General features: G+C 59.9%; 3 protein-coding genes across 3 annotated transcripts; 1 reads left to right on the top strand and 2 right to left on the bottom strand.

The window, feature by feature from the left end:
- Positions 1-911: 911 nt before the first annotated feature.
- On the bottom strand, positions 912-6,193 carry GGTG_03865 (ABC transporter; the record flags this gene model as incomplete). The annotated part of the gene is made up of 6 exons (XM_009221648.1): positions 912-2,075; positions 2,160-2,430; positions 2,497-3,127; positions 3,293-3,757; positions 3,843-6,034; positions 6,114-6,193. 6 exons carry the CDS (start codon positions 6,191-6,193, stop codon positions 912-914), a joined length of 4,803 nt encoding a protein of 1,600 aa, XP_009219912.1.
- A 2,281-nt stretch (positions 6,194-8,474) lies between these two features.
- Positions 8,475-10,406, top strand: GGTG_03864 (hypothetical protein). Its single transcript, XM_009221647.1, has 2 exons — positions 8,475-9,634; positions 9,721-10,406. The coding sequence occupies exons 1-2, from the start codon at positions 8,699-8,701 to the stop codon at positions 9,892-9,894; spliced, it is 1,110 nt and encodes a 369-aa protein (XP_009219911.1). The 5' UTR covers positions 8,475-8,698; the 3' UTR covers positions 9,895-10,406.
- Positions 9,985-11,328, bottom strand: GGTG_03863 (hypothetical protein). The gene has a single exon (XM_009221646.1). It carries the CDS (start codon positions 11,123-11,125, stop codon positions 10,586-10,588), a length of 540 nt encoding a protein of 179 aa, XP_009219910.1. The 5' UTR covers positions 11,126-11,328; the 3' UTR covers positions 9,985-10,585.
- Positions 11,329-11,396: the final 68 nt, after the last annotated feature.

Raw genomic sequence — 11,396 nt, 5'->3', positions numbered from 1 at the left:
GACATGCAGTCCTTCTGTGCGTTTGTGCTGCGCTTTGATTTCAAGTAGGCACTGGAGAAAGTGACGAACCCCCAAGTGGGACACCAGACAGCACAGGTGGCCACAGTCTGACGAGAGTCTGATATCAATATCAAGACGAGAGCGAGGTGGAGCCTCGTGCCCGTGTTGCTCCTGCCTGCTGCTGCCTGGCCCCAGACCATCTGATATAAACGTCCATCCGACTGCTGTAGTCATCGAACCCGGACACTTAAAGATCGTGCGCTTTGGTGTAATGGTTAACCGTAGCCGTTGAGCCCTAATTTAACAGATTTGGGAGCACGGGTTCGATCCCCCGTATGGGGTGCGGAAAAAAAAACTTCGAAGAAAACCATATTAACCGGATGGTTTTCGCAACTGCTACACCCTGCGGTCGGTTTAATATAGGCTGGGCAGTGATCTTTTTGCTTTTTGTGCCGATGTTCTTTTGTTCTTTTGGGCCTATCACTACATGCTTGTCGCGCTTTTTTCTCTTGCTTGCCTTGTTATCCTTTCTTGGGCAGTGAGCATTTACTTCCGATGGCGATTTTTGTATTGATAACCATTTAGGTCTGCTACCTGGAGTGTCCACTTCCAGTCTCAATCTCTTTAGAAGGTCTTCAATGAAGTAGTGGGAATGTCAACGCGATATGTGCTTATCTTTGCACAAGAAAACAAAGCCCAAGTCTTCCAGCCTTGGTTACCTGGAGTGCCCGTTTTCCAGTGCCTTTGGAACGTCTCCAATGAAGTGGGAATGGCTGAGGAGATGTGTGCTTATCCTTGCACAAGAAAACAAAGCCCGAGTCTCCTAGCATCGGCTGCCTAATGCACAACGCAATGTACATAAAATCAACGAGAGGTCAAGTGGAAGATGCATATCCGTAGTTCTGATCAGTTCACTCGGATCTAAGCCGCTCAGCGAGCACCATCTCGGCAAAAAGCGAGCCCGGCTTGTGCTCTAGCTCGCGGGGTACGCCGACCTCCCTGACGGTTCCCTGGTCCATGACGACGACCTTGTCGTAGTCCATGATGGTCGAGAGGCGATGCGCGATGGTGATGAGGGTGCGGCCGCGGTCGCGTTCGGGGTCCTTGGGGTTGTGGCCTTGCTCCTCCTCCTCCTCGTCGCGCGCCAGCTCGCAGCGCAGCACGTCCTGGGCCATCTCGTCGGCCTTGTCGTCCATCGAGGCCGTGGCCTCGTCCAGCATCATGAGCCGGCCCGGCGGCCGCATGGTGCGCGACCGCACGAGCGCCCGGCATAGCGACAGGATCTGCCGCTGCCCGTGCGAGAAGTTGGCCCCGGCCGGCTCGACCTCGCTGTCTAGGCTGAGGCCCGTCGTGCGCGCCGCCTGGGCGGGTGCTGGTGTTGGTGATGTGGTGGCGGGGCGTATTCCCAAGAGGGCGGTCCGTTCCGAAGGTTCCTCTTCGTCTTCTTCGACTTCTTCTGCGTGCTGTTGCTGCTCATCTTGTTCTTCTTGTGCCTCCCCGCCCCCCGCCTGCTGCTTTGCACCTTCACGAGGCGCTGCTGGGCCACTGCTGCTGCTACCTCCCATGTCTTGCTCCTCCTCCTCATCATCACCATCGTTAGCAACAACAAGGTGCGAGAGCGACGCGCTCCTGGCGCACTCGGCGAGGGCCGCGTTGAGCTCGTCGTCGGGCACCTCGCCCGTCGGGTCCAGGTTGGAGCGGACCGAGCCGGCGAGCAGGACGGCCTCCTGCGGGATGACGGTCAGGCGCGAGCGCAGGACGCGGCGCGGCACGGCCGAGACGTCGAGGCCGCCGTACGTGATGGCGCCCGAGGCCACGTGCGTGAAGCGCATCAGCGACAGCATCAGCGTGCTCTTGCCCGAGCCCGTCCGCCCGACCACGGCGCACCGCTCCCCCGGGGCGACGGAGAGGCTGACGTCGCGCAGGATGTCGGGCCCGTCGGGCCGGTACCGCACCGTGGCCCGGTCGAACACCACGCCGCCGTGCTCGGGCCAGGAGGCGCGCGGCTCCGGGTCTAGATCGTCTTCGTCTGCGTCCTCGGGCTTGATCTCTATGTACTCGCGGACTCGGGCAAACTAGCGGTTTTTGTGTTGAAACGTGTTAGTTGGGGATGGTTTCGAGTGTCTATCACCAAGTACTTCTCCCCAAGGCACACTCACGCTTTGTAGCTCCACCTCCAGATCGTTGGTCGACCGCACAAGCTTCAGGATCGTCTCGCCCAGGCCCGTGGCTTGGGACATGGAGAAGGCGATCATGGCGGCAGGTATCGATGAGCCGAAAAATAGGGCAATCACGCCAGCGAAGAGCATGATACAAGCAGCGGCCAGGTCGATGCGGACCGCCACCCACCTGTTGAGGTTGTAGTTGGCCTCCATGGCCCTCGAGTAGTCGCGCAGGCGGTCGGCGAGCAGGTCCTGGAACAGACCGCCGCTTCCCTGGTCGTTGCCGTCACCGTCGCCGTCATCATAATCATCATTCTGACCCCTGGGCCTCGACCTCGTGGCGCGGATCACGGCCAGACCCGCCAGCGTGTCGCCCATGAGCGAGAAGACGGGGCTCTGGGCGGATGAGACGAGCCGCTTGGCGGGCACGGCGGCGCGCGTGTACAACTCGCCGGCGAGGCCGCCGAGGGCGCCAAAGACCAGGGCGGGCGCCACGAAGACGGGCAGCACGGCCGTCACGGCCAGCAGGCGCACGGCGGTGGACACGGTCAGGCCGAGCGTCGCCATGAGCGAGCGGTTCAGGTCCGAGTCGAGCGAGTCGACGTCGCGCGAGAGCCGGTTGACCACGCGCCCCGCCGGCGTCGCGTCGTGCCAGCCCAGCGGCGCGCCCAGCACCGCCGCCACCAGCGCCGAGTGCAGCCGTTTCGCCGCGATCCAGGCCCCGTTGGCGAAGAGGAGCAGCCGCGCCAGGGCGAAGAGGGCCTCGAGCGCGCACAGGAGCGCGAAGACGCCGAGGTAGTGCAGCGCGCGCGGGCTCGACGGGGTGGCGAGGCCGTCCTGGTAGGCCGACACCCAGTGCGCGAGCCAGCGGGAACTGGCCATGTAGGCGAGGTGGGTCATGGTGGTGCTGCAGAGGACGGTGGCGATGTATCCGGGCGTGCCAAAGAAGTGCAGGTATTGTAGAACTGTGGAAGGAGCCGTCGTGTTAGTTGGGGGGGATAACATGCTTTAAACAAGACGACAGCAAGTATAAGGGACTGTGAATGGGTCCTTACCCATCCTCCTGCCGCTGCCATGGCTGGCAGCCATCTCGTTCTTGATATCGTCTGTGCCGGTTCTCCTAATGGGACGGACTGACAGCTGCCGGTTGAGAGTGGCGGGCGGCCAAGTGCTCGGTCCTGCCTCTGGTTCGGCATGGTGCACAGAAGTCTCAGTGGTGGTGGTGGTGGTGGCGGCGTCATCACGCATGGCCGCCGCCTCCTTGCGCACGTCTGCGGCACCCTCGTCGCCGCCCTCGTCCGGGTGCACGGCTGGCACGTCGATGGACTGCCGCTCGCTGACGACGCGACTGTCCCTGGCCACGATGCGTCCGCCGTCCATGACGAAGTGGCGGTCGCTCTGGCTCAGCACCTGCTCCAGCCGCGTGGCCAGGACGACGGTTCGGCCCTGGAGAAGATCGCTGCAGAAGCACCGCTGCCACACCTGGTTGATGGTCCGGCTGTCGAGCGCGGCGAAGATGTCGTCCAGGAGCACCAGCGAGCCCTCCTTGGCCGCGTAGAGCGCGCGCGCGAGCGCGACACGGGCCCTCTGTCCTCCTGGAGCAAGTGAAAGACAGAAAATGTTAGAAAGGGGCAGCCGCTATTAAACCCGTGGGGCAAGCCTGGGGCTGGCTGTACTTACTAGATAGAGCAGACCCGTTCTCGCCCGCCATCGTCATGCCTCCTTTGGGGAGCACCATCAGGTCGTCATCGAGACAGCATGCTGTAACAATCCGGTTGTAGCGCGCGTGGTCAAAGTCGGCGTAGAACACGATGTTGTCCTTGATCGTCATGTTCATCAGCCAGGGCGTCTGCGAGGCGTAGACGGCGCTGCTCGGCCGCGTCACCCTTGGGCCTCGCCGGGTTCCCTCATCGTCGTCCTCCACGAGGCTGACCTCGCCCAGTATCGACCTTAGAAGCGTCGTCTTGCCGGATCCCGAGTCGCCCGAGAGCACGTGCAGTCCTCCCTCGACAATGTCGTCGCGGCCGAGCGTGATATTGTCGAGCGTGAAGGCGCCCTTCTGGAAGGACGCGTTGCGGAGCCTCAGCGGGCCCTCGGGGTACTTGGCCAGGGGCGTGACCTTGGTGAAGAAGGTGTCGAGCCGGCCGATAGATATCCAGGCGTTCTGACCCTTGCGCCAGATGCTCCCCAGGTTCGTGAGGTTGCCGCGCAGCGTCGTGGTCAGGTAGATGGTCGTGAAGGCGCCGGCGGCCGAGAGCGGCTCTCTGACGACGCAGACGTGGCAGGCCAGGATCACGACGACGGCCAGGATGGGGATGCTCTCGGTGAGTTGGGCCATCAGCGCCTGCATGAGCGCCACCGTCCACAGCCGGGCCTGCTCCTTGACCCTGACGTGCTGGATGCGCCTCGCCACCATGTCCTCCCAGGCGAAGTACTTGATCGGGCGGATGAGGCCGAGGTACTCGGAGACGAGCGAGATGCGCTTGTCCTGGCTCTTCTTGGCCTCTTTCTGGGCCTGCGCCATCCTGGTAGCGAGCTTGAGAGGGAGGACGATGCTCAACAGAATCACGGCGAACCCGGCCAGCGCGGGCCACCCGTGCAGCTGGTACAGGCCCAGGCAGATGAAGAAGCAGCTGATCGGGACGCTGACGATGGTGATTACAAAGTCGCGCGCCTTGTAGATGGCGTCAATGTCGGACGACATGAGGTTGGCAAGCTGGCCGGCGGGTGTCGTCTTGGAGCTTTTTCCCTTGGCTGGTGCGCCTGGCGGCCTCTCCTTCTTGCCGACGAGGTCCCCGATCACAGCCGACGACAGCTCCATGCTGCCCATGGCCGTCTGGTACAGCTCCTGCGTCATGCCCGACTTGAGGCGCACGCACAGGCGCGTCGAGATGAAGATGTACTGCTGGCTGGTCTGCGAGCGGACCATGTAGCTCGCGAAGCCGAGCGCGATCCAGAACGAAGGGCGCAGCTGCGCCGCCTGCGGGCTCTCGAAGTAGGCCGAGAAGTTGAACATGGCTAGGGGGACGACGAGCTCAAAGACGGTCGCCAGGGCGACCCACACGGCCATGGAGGCGAGCTCCCAGGAAAGAAAGCGGAGGACGGACTCGAGCGTTCGCCTGCCCCCCTGCCTGGCCCCGCTCATCCTGGCCCGCAAGAGCCTGGGCTCGTCGTACCAGGGGAGGCCCGGCAGGTCGTCCATCCCGATGACGGCCTCGCTGGCGAAGGACTTGTACACCAGGGGGCTGAGCCAGCCGTACCAGCAGTACCGGCTGACGAAGCTGGCCGTCTCCTCCGCGCTGGGGCCGATGGGCGACTCCTCGTCTGCCGCCACCGCCGCCGCCGCCGCCGCCCAGGCCGGCCGAACATGCGCTGGTGGGCGCCATGCCTTGGGTGTGACCATTGCTGTCAACACCGCAGCGGCAAGCGACAGGGTGGCCAGCACGGCCATGGTGTTGTGCTGGCGCTCCGGCCGGATCTCGAACCAGGGAAGGAGCTCCTGGGCCGCCAGGAGGACGAAGGCGCCGACGAGGAGCAGGTTCACCACCGCCAGGCAGCTCTGGCGCCAGCGGGTGGAGGGCAGGAGGTCCGAGAGTCCGAGCCCGAAGACGGCTCCCACGACGACGCTGTCGGCAGCGTGGCCGCCCGTCTCCGCCGCCGCGATGACGACGAAGACGAGGGCGGAAAAACGGAAGATCTGGGAGAGGACGTCGAGGACGACCGAGTCGACCGATACGCGCCGTACCGGCAGGGTTCGTCCCTGCCGGTAGGCTCTCGAGGCAAGGAGGAGGGCGGCGAGGAGGAGGAGGGTTTGGGGCCATCCCGAGGCCGAAATGGACCCCAGGAGGCGGATCCAGTAGGAGCCATACTCGCTATGGGTAAAGGGACCGTTAGGAAACCTGGAAATCCAATCGAAAGGAAGGCGGAGCTGGCTCATTGGGAAATGCTTACTTGTGGCTCTCTTGAAGAGCCAGGACTCTCGGGCTCTGGTTCCAGGTGGCCGGGGGCACCGGCGCCGTCGTATCTGGCATTTTGTCTGCCAGCGGCGGGTGTCCTCCCGGACCGACTCTGGTCGAGAGCAGGCTGGGAGGAAAAGGGAAAAAAGGAGGAGAGGGGAAACGATTTGCTGTGAGGTGAAGGGTATCGGGTAGACTGTTGCTGTCAGGATATGGCAGCTGGTTGGGCGCTGGAAATCGAGAGTTGGGTGACGGAATGAGAGAGGTTGGCAGGAACTTGGGGGGAGACGAGGATTTTATGTCGACTCGAGCGAGTGGTGTGTTGAAATTCGAGCAACCAACTTCTTCAATTCTTGTCTTGTCAAGTGAATGGGGAGCGAGGGGGGTCCAGCGGTTCATATATTGGGTTCCAGGGAACTCCAAACTAGGATCGGCTGATGGAGTAATACAGTGACGAGGCCATCTGGTTGACTTGGGCTGCAAAGCTGAACACCCATCTACAGCTCATCATTAGAAAGCTTTCTCCATCGATGGCGGTCACCCCAGTTGAGACGACGTTTTGCCCCGGCCCTAGAGATCCTAGCCAAGAGCAGCAGACAATATGAATTACGGGAGGGCCTGCCGCGACTGTGACCGACAAATCAGCTTTCAATCACAATACTCTCACCTTGGACCTTGGTAAACGTAACCCAACCAGTGCTATACATAGCAGCCAGAATAACAGCCCAGGGATTTTAATTTAACTACATGCACCCCGAATATCAAAGCCTACATTTTGGACAACTGGTGGACATGCACGAAACTGGTAACCTTTTTGTATACTTTATATAATATTTAGCTGCTTCTTTCCTCGTTATTTACCATTCCAATGCCGGAATCTCTTTTTTGGGTCCTGGATCCAACACTTTCTATATGCCTGATATAAACCATTCAAATACCCCTGCCATAAAATGGCGGATAGGCCCGCATCAGCAATCACAACGGGTTTTATATGTAAGGAAAGTCAGCTAGCATGGGGACTCGGCATCAGCGTGCCTTGCGACCCTTGATATGAGGTGGCTCTTATGACCTGAGGGGTCTTGTTCGTGTCTGCCTTGGTCAAAGTCTTGATGAGCGCGATGGCTTGATGGGTAAGATCCCGAGAGGGGGTTTTCTCCTCCTATGCTGCCTCCTCGTTTTCAACGGTGGGACGAGGGGCCCTGAAAACTGTGGCCGGACGGACTGATGGAGATACGACTTGTTCCCAAACTTCCATGCAAGGGGGACGGCGGGGTTGTATGCTCGGGAGCCCTGAGTTGGGGCCCGAGGATTCTGAGTTCCTGACGGGGACAAGGCTGAGAGAGGCTCCATATGGCTCCATATAGCTCCCAAAAACCAGGTATCGGTGGCATTCTTGGTGGTGGAGCGAAGATTGCTCTCCCTCGTCCGTACCTGGATGCGACTTGGTGGCGTGATGCACTTGCCCCTTGCCCTTTGTACCAGGCAGTGGTAAAGCAACGGGCTCGCAATTAAACGGCGAGGTGTTGGGTCACCTATATGCACGGGTATCCGATAGGGGACGTGGGCCTGTTACGTAGCCTAGGCCTGTATATAGGGGGCGGCCTTCTGGCCAGCCCTCCCACAGATGGATCTCCTTCCTTCCCATACAAAAGAGGCCCGATTCACCACCCAGAAGTCGGCATTTGAATCACTCCGGAGTTGAGCCCCTTTAGGTGATATATCTGCTAACACGAGGCCTATTTACTGCCGAGCGCTTGAGATGCTCCGAGATTGAAGCCTATTCCTAAAGTGCACCAAGGGAAACAAAGGTGTATCGTGGCGCATTCACTCGAGTGTTGTTGGGTGATCGACCCGCCGGCCCTCTCCCTCGGCCAACCAGATACGCATCCTCATCGAGGATAACTCTCGGGGGCTTATTCCTATTATGGTGTTTTAGCGGCCGGGATATAACGGCATGGCTATCCGGCTTTGGGCAATTAGCCGAGGGGTTTTCTGTTTGTGGCTATTTGAACCAGTGCAAGTCCGAACATAGGTCTACGAACCCGTCAAACCCGCCATCGAAAGGTTGTCATTGTCCACAAAACCTGGCTTAGTTCAGGCTGACAACCAGGACGACAGGAAAAGGCAAAATTTCCCGACACCGTGGCTATTTCCTAGCCCAGATCCCGCTTCCGCGGCTCCGGGGCCACATGGCCTGGCAGTATGGGGATATTTGGAGCCGATCTGTTACTGATAATGCAATGGGGGTGTGGCAGCGGAATTTCGGAGTTTTCCCAGGCGCGTGTTGGGGGCGCGCACCCCGGGGGTTACGAAATATGACCGCATACTCGCCCGTTAAATCCGTTATGGCAGCGTAAGAAGGATCGAATCCATCTGACCCTCTGAACCGGAAACTCCGCACTGCCTTCTGGCCCCCCACACTCTATTCATCGCGCACTTGCCAAGCACTGAATGCGGAAGCGCGACCCGGCATCCCGCCGAGGGCCTCGGCGCGGTGGTGATACTCGCGGTAGTGGTGCTGATGGTGAGACGTTGGGATAAATAGCCTCTTGACCCCAAGCTAATATTGACGCAGTTTATATGCCAGAGATTCAGCTCCTTCGCTCGAGAGAACAGAACAAGCACTCACACCAGACTCCTATCCGCGATCAACAACGCCCAAAACCTTCCACCATCACCCCATATTCAATCGCCACCATGGAGTCCTACAAGCTCGACCTCGAGACGCAGCATCCCAACACCATCAAGATCGTTGACCAGTTCAACGTCTATCGCGCGCCCTATAAGCACGTCAACAACCGCCCCATATACGCCTTCTTTCTCGTCCCCAAGGTCCTCCCCGCCGGCCCTCGCCCGCTTATGGTGCGCTACCACGGCGGCGGGTGGACCGAGGGCGAAGCGGAAGCGTCGCTGCGGCCCTTCCTCCTCGAGATGACCCGCGACTCGGGCGCCGTGCTAGTCGCGCCCGACTACCGCCTGCGGCCCGAGCACGAGCTCGCCGACGGCGTCCAGGACTCGCGCGACTTCTGGCGCTGGGTCGAGGACGGCGGCGCCCAGGCCTGCCTCGCCTCCACGCCCGCCACCGCCGGCGTGGTGCTGGACGCCTCCAACGTCGCCGTCGCCGGGGAGAGCGCGGGCGGCTACCACACGGCCCAGGTGGCGCTGCTCGGCATGACGTCGCTGCCCATCAAGTGTCTCATCATCCAGTACCCGGCCCTCATGGTCGGCCGGAAGCTCCGCGACGAGTTCGAGAGGGACGAGGGGTCCTCGCGCCCCATCTTCGCCGAGAAGGTGCCGTACTCGGTCGTCGAGAAGCACCTGGCGGGGCTGGAGCCTGGCCACGTCTGCTCGCGGGCGCCGTTCGCGGCACGCATGGATCTGTGTGCTGCCCTGATGCAGGCGGGCAAGATGGCCAATGTCGAGGGCGAAAACGCGTACCTCGATCCGTGGGTCAGCCTCGAGACGGCCGGGAAGCTTCCTCCAATCTTGCTCTACCACTCGAAGGAGGACGAAGCGGTGAGTCCTTGTCATACAGTGAACCCCATGCGATATCACATCCGAGGACGACGTTGGCTGACAGAAGACGGATTTCTTCAACACAGGTTTCTTGGGAGGACACAAACGAGTGGGCAGCCAAGCTCAAAAGGCTACAGCCAGACGTGCCGCTCTACCTGTCTTTCCAAACGGGGAGTCATGTATTCGACGTCAACCACACGACACGGGAACCATGGCTGAAGGAGCCGCTCGAGTTCGTAAGCAAGTACTGGCCTGCGTGAAGCCGCGGAGAGTCCTGCTATACTCAGGCCCGTTTTATTCAAGAAACGTGTGGGAATAATAAGGGGCTCATCATACGAGATAGGTATAGCTGAAGACATGCGACATTCTCTAGTCTGGGGAAGCAAATGCAATCTCGCGGAGCCCACGTATCGGCACCACTGTAATCGAACCGGGTGTCCCCAAAAGGTCATGGCATTGAAGTCTTGTTGAACATATCCAAGTTCTACCGCCCCAAACGACAGCGACCCAAGGCCGCACTCGAAATACATGAGATCAAGGCAAACATTGGGCTAACACAATTGTTGAGAGCCCAAAGGCGAAGGAGTAGAAAATGACAAACAAAACGAGCCCAAGGCTATGCGGAAATGATGTGTGGTCGAAAAGGAGCAAAAATGGAAGCAAAGTAAAATAGAGAAAAAACAAGAAAGCAAAAAGGCCAAATCGAAAAAGACAAAATAGAAATGTTGGTCGGGGAGAGGAAATAGGAAGAACGATGAAAAAGCAGAACGAAAGATAAAAAGCAAAGAAGAGAAGAAGAAAAGAAGACGCCCCAAGTCGCGCGTCTCGACGACGGGGTCCATCGAGGTCCTTCTAGTCTAGGCAGGCCCTGTCCTTGGTGGGCTTTCAGTTCATCCTCATCAAATTGCTCTTCATGAATAGGTTGTCCGAGGGCGGCTTGACGCGGCGCGTCTAGAGGACGGCGCGCCCGCCGGCCGCGAGCGCCTCGAGGTCCTTCTTGTGCAGGCAGGACGTGTTCTCGGTGGGCCTGCAGGTCCACTTCGCCCTCTCGCCGAACGAGGGCGACTTGACGCCGCGCATCTCGAGGACGGCGCGCCCGCCGACCACGAGCCCCTGGAGGTCCCTCGTCGCCACGCAGACGGTCTCGCTGCTGGGACTGCAGGTGTTGCCCCGCCTCATCACCTGGGCCTCGAGCACCTGGGGGCCCTCGTCCTTCCTCATCAGGCAGCTGTAGCCCTTCCTGGGCGTGCACTTGATCCCTATCGCCCGGGTCTGGAGCACCTGGGGCCCCCCGACGCTGAGGGCTTCGATGTCCCTCTTGAAGCCCGTTATGCAGGTGCTAGTTTTGGTGGGCGTGCACTTGTTCTTGGGGCTCATCCACCGAACCTCGAGCAGCGGCGACGCGTCCTCGAGGCCAGCGGCGGGCGTCGCCATCGCGGTGGGTGCCGCGGCGAGCAGGAGGACGGCGCTGATGAAGGAAAAGGTCTTCATTTTTGCTGATGGTAGGCGGTTGGTGATGGGTGGTTGGTGGGTCGTGATTGATAGATGACAAAGGGAGAGAAAAAAAATAAGAAGAAAAAAAGAACCGACAAAGGAAAAGAAGACAAAAGGAAAAAGATGACAAAAGGAAAAGGCGAGGAGAAGATGTTGGTGAGGTTGATGAGATGGATGATTGGAATTTCCGGACTTGAGGCATCAGAGCCCTCCTATTTAAACACGATATCCAGCCAGCCTTCCTTGGCTGCTGTCAAGGCCCACATTG

Source organism: Gaeumannomyces tritici (assembly GCF_000145635.1).
Source record: "Gaeumannomyces tritici R3-111a-1 unplaced genomic scaffold supercont2.2, whole genome shotgun sequence".
Lineage (NCBI taxonomy): Eukaryota > Fungi > Ascomycota > Sordariomycetes > Magnaporthales > Magnaporthaceae > Gaeumannomyces > Gaeumannomyces tritici.
Note: the sequence above shows the minus strand (reverse complement) of the source record. Positions and strands in the feature narration are given on the sequence as shown.